This window comes from Canis lupus, chromosome 34 (assembly GCF_003254725.2).
Source record: "Canis lupus dingo isolate Sandy chromosome 34, ASM325472v2, whole genome shotgun sequence".
NCBI lineage: Eukaryota > Metazoa > Chordata > Mammalia > Carnivora > Canidae > Canis > Canis lupus.
Genome location: NC_064276.1, coordinates 3,739,145 through 3,752,086, shown reverse-complemented (window position 1 = coordinate 3,752,086; position 12,942 = coordinate 3,739,145). Strand labels below are relative to the sequence as shown.

Sequence of the window (12,942 nt, the reverse complement as noted above, 5' to 3'; positions counted from 1 at the left end):
AATCGTTGGTAACAGGCAGCACAATTAATGTTTTTCCTACAGTTAGGGTTTTTCTTTCATTCGGCTTTTTTTGGTTTGTTTTTATTTTTTTCTGACTTAAGGTTATATACCCACAGTATATACTCAAGTATACCCACAGCAATAGACATTCAAAAGTCTAGAACCACTGGGTTGCAATTCAACAGCGGTAGAACCATAATAAGAAGCCAGGTTTGTCTGATACCCCAATCCACTCTCCACCCCGGGCCACACTGCCTTTCCTACGAAAAAATAAAAAGAATTTCTCATTCACCTCACAAGGACTAGTTCTCTCTGCAAATGGCAACCTATTTGCAGAATCAGCTCCTTCAGAGCAGTTTATATCATCAAGACTTAGGGAATACCTTCATTTTAATAACAGGGTATGTTAATACTGACTGTGTGCTAAATTCCAGGTAGACTGCAAAGGTTTACAAGCCACTCTCCCATTCCATACCCCCTCAAACCCGGTTATGAACAGTGGAATGGACTTGAATTTGCTCCATCCTCCACCATTCTGCCTTCCAAACAAAGTTGGGGGTAGGATGCCACAACAGGTGCATTCAGGTTTCGGTCTTTAAATACACTGCTTATAATTTTGAAAGATGCTCCTGTTGTAGGTGTTAAGATTAGGTGGACTGTTCCAGAAATATAACTTAGTGTATCTTTTTTTTCTGATCCAAAGACAAATTATTCAACTAAATCAACAAATTGTGTAATTGATCTCCATATAAAACTTTTAAAAACCTCACAAATTAAAATAGTTAATGGAAACTGAAGTCTTGGAGACAATACAATTTCTTGAAATGTTGACTTAGGTGTTGGCAGTTTGGATAAACTACCTTGTTCTTTCTTTTCTTTTAAAGTTTTTATTTATTTATTCATGAGAGAGAGAGAGAGAGAGAGAGAGAGAGAGGGAGAAGCAGGCTCCATGCAGGGAGCCCGATGTGGGACTCAATCCCAGGTCTTCAGGATCACGCCCTGGGCTGAAGGCTGCGCTAAACCGCTGAGCCACCAGGGCTGCACTCTTTTGTTCTTTCTATGCAGATTTTGTACACATAAGTTAACACATATACCTCATTTTGTGTTCTTGTAGCAACATTGAGAATCTATTGTCTTTGTGTTCAAAGGGGCGCATTTCTAAAAGGGGAAAATGATCAGCTTGGACTTGGGGTCTGGTCACTCACAAATGGCCAGCTAGTCCTTATTTGGACGGCTCCAGACGTTTATCTTTCTAGGGAAAACCCCATTCCAGTGCTATTTAGATCTAAATTTCTAAGAAAGAAAGGGAGGAAGTGGTGAACTCAGAAAATAGGGCCTGCATTCAGTTGCTTAGTAATTGGGTGATGAGGACCAGGGGGAGTGGCTGAACTCCAGAAAAGGGTGCGTGGTGCTCAGATCTAGGGCTGCAGCCCCTCCAAGGACCCGGCTCCATCCTGCAGGGACAGTGTCCTAGCTGTCTGGCGTTCCTTCTTTAATGCCACCTGGTGCTGCCACCACACTCGGTGGGGAGAGGGCTCCCAAACCCAGCCCTGCTCTCAGGGGGCACTTCGACTTGTAAATCCCCTGACTTCTTCTAACAGGCCTCTGGAAAGGCTAAAACCAACGCCAACCTTGAAAGCCAGGAAATTCCCAGTGGGAATTTATGTAAATTTGGTCAGTAAGGAGAAACAGAAGCAGATCTCGATTCGGGTATTTTGGGCTTCAGGAAGAAAGCCCCAGGGCAGGAGGAAGCCAGTGCACCAGAGTTCACTACTAGCCCAGGGAACGCTCAGGCTTGGTTGTGTCTTCACCAGAAATCGCCGTGCCCCCCGCCTCCCCCCTGGGCCCCGCGGAGGGCAGGTTCTGAGCCGGCACCCGCGCACCCCAGGCCCCCGGTGACGGCCAGGGCGGTGATCGCCCCCGCAGCACCACACTAGGGTCTCCCTAGGCCTCGCTGGTCAACCCTGCTCCGTCCTCCACCCCCCACCCAGGTATTTTCGACTGTTCCCCACCGAACTTTGTCCTCCCAGGCCAGGGATCAAGCTAGTGCCCAGTGATTTCTCCGCCCGGTGGTGGCCACCTTCGGGTCCCGAGCGCCTTGCACGGCCTGGCCCACGCACGCTCTCAACAGCGGTGGGAAGGACGGGGGTGGGTGTTCGTGTCCCTCGTGGTATCCGCAGCGGCCCCGCGACCCGAGCGGGGCCACTTCTCCAACCCAGGCTCACCGCGGCGCACGGCGTCCCCACGAGGGTGCGGCCCCCGCACACACCCTTCCCCGAGGTCAGGGCCCCCGCCGCACCTCACCCCCGCCCCGGACACACCGGGAGAGGCCGCCCCGGCGGCGGGGCGCGGGACTGGGCCGCGGCCGTGCCCTGCGGCCGCGCTCTGCGTTTGGCGGCCAGCCCCGGGTCCTGCCCGGTCGCGGCCTCACGCGCCTCTGGGTCTTGGCTCCGCAGATGCAGGCGCGGGGGCATCGGCCAGGAGAGGGGAGGAGGGAACCCCGCGAGCTCTGGCCTGGAGCCTTCCGTCTTCACCGAACGCTCCTCCCCGACCCCCGGGACACGGGCCTGGGGTGGCCCTTGCAGGAGCGCACTGCGAGCGGCGGCTGGGGCTCTGGGCGAGCGCGGGCTCTGCGGGCCGCCCCCTCCGGAAGCTCCCCGGTCCTCCGGGCCCCGGGCCCGCGGCGACTCCCCGGTCCTGAGCTCAGAGCGGAGTTGGCCCCGGAGCCCAGTCAACGAGCTCGGTGGCTCCGCTGCCGAGAAACATCCCCCCGCGGCCGGGAGGCCTGGCGCTGCGGGCGGTGCCGGGGCTCGGGGGCTCGGGGGCTCGGGGGCTCCTGCGCGGGCAGCGGCCCAGCTCGCGGCGCCCCCGGCCCGGCGCCCGGGCCCTCGGGCTCCCAGCGCCCCGGCGCGCGTCTCCGGCTCCCCAGCCCGCGGCGGGTGCGCTGGCCCGCGGCGCCCAGAAGCCCTCGCTCCGCGCCGAACTTTTGCCGGGCCCGGCGCGGGGCGGGGAACCCGGGGCGCGGCTCCTCCCGCGCGGCCGCCCCGCCCCCGTCCCCGCCCGGTCCCCGCCCGCGCCCGCCCGCCCGCCGCGCCCGGAAAGCCCCCGCGGCTCCTCCCACCCCCGGGGGCTTTCTCCAGCCTCCGGCGACTTCGGGTCGGGGAGCGCGGCTGCCGGCGCTCGTTCCCGCCGGGCTGGAGCGCGCGGAGCGCGGCTGTTCGGGGGCTGCGGGGCCGAGGGAGGGGCGGTGGCCTCGGTGTCCCGGCCCGCGCCCCGGCCGCCGGGATGGTGCTGCTGGCCGGGCCCGGGCCGGAGGGCGGCGGGGCGCGCCGCGTGTCTCCGCAGACGCCGTCCCCACCCCGGGACGCTCAGGCCGGGGAGGACCCTGCGGACTACGAGGAGTACGAGGACTTCTCGTGCCTGCCCGACACCCGCAGCATCGCCTCGGACGACTCCTTCTACCCCCTGGGAGGCGAGGAGGAACACGGCACCGCGAGCGCCGAGAGCGTCCCAGAGGGCGTCCCGGAGGAGGCGACCCTCCTGCGCGCCGCCTGCGCCAACGACGTGGGGCTGCTGAGGGCGCTGGTGCGGCGGGGGCCGAGCGTGGAGGAGGTGCAGGAGACCGACCGCAACGGCCGGGTAAGGTGGCGTCCGCGCCGGGCACGGGGCCCCTCGGCCTCCCCGCCGCCCTCGGGCCGATCGGCCCCGCCGGGACTCCGCCGCGGCCCGGAGCCGGAGCCCGGGGCGGCCCTGCGCATCCCGGGCCGGGGTCGGGCGGGCGGGGGCGCGGGGCGCGGGGCGCGGGGGGCGCGGGGGGCGCGGGGCGCGGCGCGAGGTCGCGGTGCCCGCGGGAGACGCCGCGCGTCTCGGGCCCTCACCGCCTCTTGGTTTCCCGCCCCCGGAGCCCTCCTGTCCTTGCAGCCCCCCGCCCCACCCGGGGCCCGCGCTCGGATCCGGGTGGGGGCCCCGTCTCCGGGCCCGTTACCCTCCCCGCCTGCCGGGGAAGCGCCCGGTCCGGAGCCCTCGCGGCCGGCCCCCGCCCCCGCCCCCGCCCCCGCCCCCGCCCCCTCACACGGCCCTTGCCCTTTCCCCTCCACGCGCGGACAGCGCCGGGCTCCTCCGGGTCCCCGGGAGTGGGACTTTCCTCCCGGGCCCCCGGCCCCGGCCCCCGCCCCCGCCCCCGCAACCCCCAACTCCGCGGCGCCTGGTGACCCGCCAGAGCCGGCTGCAGAGACGTCGCCCCGAGCCAGTGCCTGGGGGTCCCTGGAGGCCGGGCCCGGGAGGGCGCTGGAGGCGCCGAACCCCCGCCCCGCCCCCGGGCAGGGCAGGCGAGGCTGGGGCGGAGGGATGCCCGCGCTCCCGGGAGGCATTTCAAGGTTCAGGGATGGTACAGGAAGCATTTGAAAGGGAAGGAGAAAGTTGGCTTTCGAAGACCGGAATGCCTGGTTCACAGAACCACCTCCCAAACACCTGCGGGGACCGACCGCAGGATGACAGCGGCCACGCGCGGGGTAGCCGTGCTGGGAGCCCCGCGGCGTGTCACCTTCTCCGGCCCCGAGGGTCTCGCCTCGGCCTCGCACGGGTCCCCAGGGCCTTGCACGGGCTTGTCCGGGCCGCGGTGCTTTTGCTCCCCAGCCCGTGGCTGACGCGAAAATTCCGCGGTTTTACTTGGGATCGGTGAGCCCGAACCTTCGGGTTATCGGGGGAGCCGGGTGGTTTGGGTTCCTGTGCTTTGGGCTGGGCTTTAGTCGTGGAGGAGCTCCGAGTGTCCGTTTCTGCCAGTGTCACACTTGGGCGGCTGACCTGACACAGCGTCTAAAAGCGGGATGCGACTGTGCCTAGTGTACCGTGTGGGGCCCGCTGGCCCAGAGGCCCCTGAACCCTGCTGCCGGCAGAGCCTGCACCCCCCTCCCCGGGGCCCTCGCTGTGGGTGGGCCGCTGGGGCTGCCTCTGCAGCTCTACTTTGGCTTTACTAGGTGAGTTTTCACACACCCCTGTTTGTAGACCTCCCTGGCCTGAAGCAAGTGGCAGGGCCTGCTTTTAAGGAAGCCCCACAAAGATCAAACACGGTGTATGGAGGCAGGGTAGGTCCCATGTCCTGGGCAGCCTGGGGTCTCCAGCAGGCTAGGGTGGGCAGAGGTGGGGCCACTTTGAGGCTCCACTGGGCCCAGCTTTATTATGTTTTTCTTTTAGGGGCAAAATAAAAAAATAAATGTTTGGGGACAGCTGCATTCTAGCCATCCGAGAAGGATGTAAGCAGACCATGGCCAGGGGGTCTGGGCTACTTTTGAAAGCCACTCCGTCAGCATATAGTCTGAGGAGGGCAGTGGAACTGTACAGAACAGGATCCAGCCTCTCTGCCTTGGTTTCCTAGTTGTACCTCCCAGGGTGGTGACAAGAAGCCCCCCTTAGTGCATGGGGCACACGGACAGCCCTCGTTTACCATCTTGTCCTGTTTTACTAGCCTCCGGGCCCCAAAGAACACCTCCTCCAGCACTTTTTTCTGCCAGGCAAAGCTCTTTTTCTCTCTGCTTTTGCCTTTGAGTACAGTCTCTGTTTCTCCGCGTTGAGTGTCCTCCTCCCTGCTCCCCACCAAATCATGATGGAGAAATGGTACATGGCCAAAAAACTGCAAGACCTGTGGGCTCTTGTGTCTTCTGATCAGGAGCAAGTCTTGCCTTATTATTATTATTTTTTAAGTCTTGCCTTATGTGCCAGAGGCCAGAGCTTCTATTCTTCCCAGTGGCTCCTAGATTCTGTTGACCAAACAGCCTCCGTCTTCCTATAGAAACTGTGAATAAAATGTTGTCAAGGGCAAACGCATGGCCCATGGCAAATGGGGTAGCAAGTCACTGCAGAAGGATTTCTTGCAGACATACTGTGTGCAAGGCAATGGCTAGGTACTGTAGGAGCCTGGAAGAGAAATCCGACAGTCCTTGCCTTTGAGAGTCAACCTTTTATTTGAGGAGAGAACTCAGAGTAATAGTACCTGCTGCTTAGAGGGAAAGACTACCCAGTACTTAGAGCCCAGAAGGCAGCCTAGAGAGATGTGGAGCAGGTGCAAGCAGCTCTGACAGTCCTCGGAGCCTAGTGAGGAAAGACTTGGGGGGCTCTGGAGAGGAGGAAGTTCTGCTCTGTTGACTGAGCCAAGAGGGTGGTCGTGGGGTGGGGGCGCAGTATGGTTGGTTGTGCTGTGGTCCAGAGAGGGGGCAATATGGGAGCCAAAGCTGGATAGGCCAACCCATGCCTGATGTAAGAGGCCAGCCCAGAGGACCTAAGAAACAGGAATTTGAGAAGGGAACTGGTTTTGTTCAGTGTGACGATGTTCAGCCTTGGGGCTGAGGTGTGCCTCTGCAGATGGTCACATGACTGGCTCACTCGCAGCCTTCAGGTTCTTGCCTCAGGCGCACCTTCTCAGGGAGGGCTTTTGTCCTACCCCAGTCTAGCCAGCAGCACCTGGAGCCAGGTAAGCACTATCCAGGGGTTCAGGGAATGAGGAGTGGTCATCTGAGAGAGCCGTTGACATTTGACTAAGATGTAGAGAAGATGATGTGGGGGAAAACATTCCTGGTAGAGGGAGTAGAAAGTGCAAAGTCCCTGAGGCATGAGACCTTTGGTCCTGATCTATAAGCTTAATCACAATTAGTGACCGTAAAAACCTCACAGAAAGCCCTAGAGAAAAGTTTGGTGGAGTAGAGGGGTACTTGCTCGAACAACAGAACGTGTAGCTCACAAGCTGCCCACAGCCAGCTTCCTCCCTCAAAGAAAAATGTCTCTAAAGGCTTTGAAGGGAATTCTGGGTACATTTGTTGAGGTAATGATCTCTGGTCAGTTAAGAAGGCAGTTCTGCTGGAGCTGACAGATGTTTCATTCGGTTTGGGTAACTAAGGATCAGATGTGTCTTGTTTTAAGAAAATGTGTTCTTTCTGGCTCCTGAGATGTGTAGTATCTTGGATGTGGCTCAGCATACAATTTTCTTCTAAAATATTTATTGCTCTAAAAGGATTGCATAATTTAATATGCAACATGTAAATATTTGTCAAATAATTCTCCAGTAACATTCAAAATGTGCTCTTGCTGTCATTTAGATTTATGGTTGTTTCGTTCGCTCCGACTTGGCGACAGTGAAGGCTGCCATAATTCTTCTTCTTAATTCTATTCTTCCTCTTATCTCTTGAGGTTCACCTTTATGGCCGTGACAGCTCTGGAGACGGCACTGACACCACAAGGATGGCTTTGTGCTGCTTTCATCGTTGTAGAAAGGCAGTTCGAATGTCAGACAGCTCTTGAACCAAATTAGGCCCAATTATGCCAAATTTAAAATATTGCCTTCCTTTCTTGATGACATTCTTCTCGTGCACATTTGAATTCTAGGGGATCTCCAAAGGCCCCTCCCCTCATTTGCTCTCTAGGTCCACAAATCCCACACCACACACCCAGCGTGTGGGGCTATCTCCCTTCACTCTTGAGGGCCGCGGTGTTTTATAGATTCGCAGCAGTGACCAGGACCTTTATCTTGACACACACACACGAGAAAAAAATTTGTGTTTGATTTGTGTTTTTGTTTTCTGAATGCCACAGGGGGATTTATAAACTTTGGAACCACCTTTTCCCCCAAATGAGAATCAGGTTGTTTGGCATTCACACCCAGCCCTCTGCCTTTACCAGGGCTCAGTACTTGTGCTTAGAATGGGGCTATTTCTGATCAATTTGAGGGTCATCCAGTTGGGTGGGGGGCTGGGGGGCCTGTGGAGAGGGAGCCTGGCTTTGCTGTTTGGGGATGTGTGTTAATGTGTTATTTCTGATGTGTGGGGGGTGAGGAAGGGAGAATGAGCAGATTAGGCTGGAGCCCAAGGGGGCAGGAGCAGAGAAGCAGTGGACTGAAGTGGGCATGCGGCAGGCAGGCTGGCAGGTGTCTGCTGCTTCCTCCCCACGGACGGTGCCAGTGGGGGGGGGCGGGGATGAGGGCTTTGCTCTGGGCCCAGCAGCAGTAGAGGCCTGTGTGTTTTTTTGTGTCTTTGTTTTTTTTAAGAACTTAATTTTTTAAGAATAGTTTTAGATTCATAACCAAATTGAGGGGAAGGTACAGAGATTTCTCCTTTATCTCCTGCCCCCAACACACGCTCAGGCTCTCCCATCACAAGTACCTGCAAGCAGAGTTGTGCGTTTGTTACAACTCATGAATTACGCGGACACATTACCCACCGAAGTCCATGGTTTACATTAGGGTTTACTCTTGGTGTTGTACATTCTGTGAGTTTGGACAGATGTGTAGGGACACGTATCCATCATTATAGTATCATTAAGAGTATCCTGTGTGTGTGTTTTTTAAAAGATTTTATTTGAGAGAGAGAGAGTGAGCGTGAGCACAAGCGGGAAGGTGGGGCAGAGGGAGAGGGAGAAGCAGTTTCCCTGGCAGGGAGACCAAAGCAGGGCTCGATCCCAGGACCCAGGGATCAGGACCTGAGCTGAAGGCTCAGGTGCCCCCCCAGGTGTTGCTGATACAGGTGTGTCAGTTCTTTGTGGCCACAACTATGCCAAATAACAAGTAACTGAAATCTCAAGGGTGTGTAGGACAGTAAACATTTTGCTCAGGATGGCCCGCTCAGCTGATCTTGGCTGGCCTTGCGTTCAGCTGGAGTCAGCTGCAGATGGCAGGATCAGGAAGGTCTTGTCTGGGGTGACTTTGCCCCGTGTGGTTTCTCATCCTCCAGCAGGCTGGCCTTGTCTTACTCTCGGGGGCAGGATAAAGGGTTTCAAGGAGAGAACAAGCAGAGGGCACAAGGTTCCAGGTCACTTCTGCTGAGGAAATCACAAGGCCAAGCCCCGATATTCCCTCTTAAGGGCAAACATGCTTCTGTTTGTAAAGGATATTATTCACCAATATATTTGTTTATTTTAAATTTAGTTTTACGAAGGAACATTTCAGATGGGTACCCAAGTAGAGGGTAGTAAGAGTCCCCACATCCTAACCATCCAGCATCAGGAAGCCATCCATTTCCAAAGGCCTGTTGTAATTTTCACAGAAACGGTGGTTTTTAATGCCGCTCTTTGTGTTTGTGTGGATGACGATTTCAGAAATTTAGAAAGACCCCTGTCATGGGATTTTAAAGATTTCTTATTTTTAGGGAGAGAGAGAGAGAGAGAGCATGGAGAAGAGGCGCAGAGGGAGCAGGAGACAGAAGCCTCAAGCAGAAAGCAGACTCCCTGCTGAGTGCGGGGCCTGACTCAGGGCTCATCTCAGGATGCTGAGATCAGGACCTGGGCCAAAACCAAGAGTCGCATGCCCAGCCATCGGAGTCACCCGGGCGCTCCCACTGTCATGGGATTTTAGAGCTGGAAGGGATTTTAGAGGTTATTTGTCTCCACCTTTTTGTAGTTGAATACAGTGAGGCTCAGAGGCGAGGGCATCTAGTACATCAGGAGAGCCAGGTTCTAGAATGACCCTGAAGCTGCTCTTGCTGCTCCTTTGAACCCTTGTGGGTTTCTCCAAGGGGCTTTTGAGCTTTCTACCCTTGCCTCCTCCCGGATGTACATGAGCAATGAGGCGGTGGCTGGGTGATTTTGAACACCTGATTTCTTTTCCATCTTATAAAGGAAGACTGAGAGAGAGGTGTTACAGAAATCTAAAATAATAACAGGGTATATGAACTCTTAGAATATCATTTTTTCATCTGACATTTGTATCTATATAATTGGCAAATTAACTCAAAGTGATTTTGCATGACAACTTCTGGCACATGTGGCTATGACATAGGAAATGCTCTAAGTACTATTTAACTAATTGTAAATTACAAAATCCAAGTCATCCTATCAGATCTTTAGGTCAGTAACTCTTTAATGGTTGTAGGGTAATTCGGATTTTCTCTTCTTCCTCTGTCCATTATGGTAACGTCTATTTTTTCAAAGAAGTGTCCTATTTTTTTTTCTAAGTTTTAAATGTCAGTAGTCTGAAGTTTTGTAGAGTTCTCAAAATGTTTGTTATAACTGTCTTATATCATGTTTTTCTGTATTTTTGAGTTTGTACTGTTTCTCTTTTGTGACAGATATTTATAAAAAAAATCTGGGATCCCTGGGTGGCGCAGTGGTTTGGCGCGGGCCTTTGGCCCAGGGCGCGATCCTGGAGACCCAGGATCGGATCCCACATCGGGCTCCCGGTGCATGGAGCCTGCTTCTCCCTCTGCCTGTGTCTCTGCCTCTCTCTCTCTCTCTCTCTCTGTGACTATCATAAATAATAAAAATTATCATAAATAATTAAAAATTAAAAAAATGTTAAAAAAAAACCTTAAAAAAAATCTATCCAATCAACCCTTCGGAGAGTCAACTTTTGCTCTGGATCTATTTCTACACTATTTCATCGGTTTCTACCTTTTTTTTTTTTTTTTTAATTCATGAGAGACAGAGAGAAGCAGAGATAAAGGCAAAAGGAGAAGCAGGCTCCCTGTGGGCAGCTTGATGTGGAACTTGATCCCAGGACCCCAGGATCATGACCTGAGCCAAAGGCAGATACTCAACCACTGAACCACCCAGGTGCCCACCTGTTTCTGCTTTTTAAAAAATTATTTTCTACCTTCAGGTTTATTCTGTCTATAATTTTCTCTTGAAGTATAAGTTTTGCTTTGCCCACAAGTGGGGCAAAACTTCTCGTTCTGTTCTAATTCACAGTAGCGTTTCTTTTCTTTCTTTCTTTTTTTTTTTGATCTAGAAGTTATTTCGAATTATATTTAACATTTAAAAATATTTTTTAAGCTTTTTTTTTTGTTTTTATTTATTTATGATAGTCACAGAGAGAGAGAGAGAGAGAGGCAGAGACACAGGCAGAGGGAGAAGCAGGCTCCATGCACCGGGAGCCCGACATGGGATTTGATCCCGGGTCTCCAGGATCGCGCCCTGGGCCAAAGGCAGGCGCCAAACCGCTGCGCCACCCAGGGATCCCTTTTTTTAAGCTTTATTAAACAGACTTTTAAAACCTTATTCAGAGATTATGGCCTCTATGATAACTTCTTTGAAATTTCTTGAGACTGGCTTCACAGCCTATTATTGGGCCAGTAATTCTAAATTTTTTTTAATATTTTATTTATTTATTTATGAGAGGCACAGAGAGAGAGAGAGGCAGAGACACAGGCAGAGGGAGAAGCAGGCTCTCTGTAGGGAGCCCGATGCGGGACTCGATCCTGGACCCTGGGATCACTCCCTGGGCCGAAGGCAGATGCCCAACTGCTGAGCCACCCAGGCATCCCAGTAATTCTAAATTATAACCATGTGATAGTCTATTAAGTCATATTAAGAAAAACAGTTCTCCATATTAAGTCAAACAGTTCCACACATAAAATAATATGTAACTCCTTTTAATTAAAAATAAGAACGTTGTAGTGAAGTTGTTAAAATATGTGAACAAAGAAAATATGTTTTATTCAAGACAGTTGGGAAGTAATTTTTTAGACAGGCTAAAAAATGGGAATGGGAATGATGGTATCATTATGGTATGTGTGTGTGCTTGTGAGTGTGTGCATGTGTGTACCTATGTGTTCTTATGAGGTCAGATTTTAAGATGAAGTAGGATGTTAAGAATCCTTGGTGTCATTCAGTGTGAGTATACATAAAAGAGACTATTTTCAAGTAGTGCTCTTGAATTTGAAAGACAGTTGAAGGTGAATTTTACTTATTTCTACCAAGTCAGAGATAGGAAATTAGGGTACATGTGAAATCCCAAGTGACAGTTGGCTCGGTGGCAAAATTGGATTGGAGTCGTGGGATTGAGAGCAATTTCAAAGTAACAAAAACAGATGTATGCTTCCCAAGACATATTTATGTCAGCTCTGAATAAATTCAACACAAAGTCGCAAGTGATGGGATATGGAGTCAAGCATTTCTCTCTGGCTTCTGTTTCTGGGATTTAAGTGACTCTTGGATTAGATACGACATCAGCCGATCAAGGGCCATTCCAGCCGAGAGAGGCATGGGCAGGAGGTGTGGAGATGAGGCTGGTGAAGAGGCAGGAGTCGTGCTTATGGGAACTGCCTAGCACAGGCTGTTAAATAAGTTTCCTGTGGCCCATTTTCTGAGACAAGGAAGGTGCATGAAGTTGGTTTATATATAAAGGAAGATGGGGGAATTAGGCCAAGTGAAAAAAGTCCATCTCAAAGGATTAGATGCTGTATGATTCCATTGGTGTAACATTCTTGTAATAATGCAGTTGTAGCAATGGAGAACAGGTTATAGGTTGCCTGGGTTGGGTTTCAGGGAGAGGAGTGGGTACCCCTCTAATGGGGCAGCAGGAGGGGGCCTGTGGTGATGGCCAGCCCTGTGTCTAGACTGTGGTGGTCTACACTTGGATTGAAATGAAAGAGGACCACTTCCCCCACTGTACACCTGAACAGGCTCTGGATTGGAACAATGCCCATTTCATGGTGGAGCTCTGGCCCTGTAATTATGTAAGATGTTGACATTGGGGTTGAAAGCTGAAGCAGGTAGCTTTCTGTAGGTCTGTTGCTATTTAAAAATCATGAGTATAATAACAAAGGAAGGCAACTCTTAAAAATGGTTAAGATGGAAATATTTTACCTATTTTGCCACCATAAAAAAATTGGAAAATTAATGAAGGCATGAATTACCTTTTATCGGTAGCCTAACCAACATGAATAGATCAACTTTTAGAAACTAAAGCAGGATCAGGCCTGGTTACTATGTGGGAATGGCACTCATTGGGAATATTAGGTGTTTGAACCATTGCTACCATGCACTGGCATCACCTGAGAGCTTTGCCCAGATACAGGATCCCGGGCCCATCCCTAGACCTCCTGGACCAGAATCTGCACCTTACACAGTTCTTGAGGTGATTAGCATGTATGCTTATTTGAAGAGCTCTAGGACCTTTTTTAGAGCAGGAAGCGAGTTTGGTGGCTAAAGATGGTAGGCTCAGGTTGGCTACATGATCCTGGA

The 12,942-nt window shown here is 52.7% G+C and overlaps 1 protein-coding gene across 4 annotated transcripts in view; it reads left to right on the top strand.

Moving 5' to 3' along the window:
• The first annotated feature begins 3,132 nt into the window (after positions 1-3,132).
• ANKRD33B (ankyrin repeat domain 33B) overlaps positions 3,133-12,942 on the top strand; it is an 81,850-nt gene continuing 72,040 nt past the window's right edge. For all 4 annotated transcript variants that reach the window (XR_004811999.2, XR_004812000.2, XM_035710328.2 and 1 more), the window contains exon 1: positions 3,133-3,639. Coding sequence is in view for 2 of the 4 variants with exons in the window: in XM_035710328.2 (XP_035566221.1) it covers positions 3,286-3,639 (354 nt within the window). In the remaining 2 variants the exon portion in view is untranslated. The remainder of the gene's footprint in view (positions 3,640-12,942) is intronic.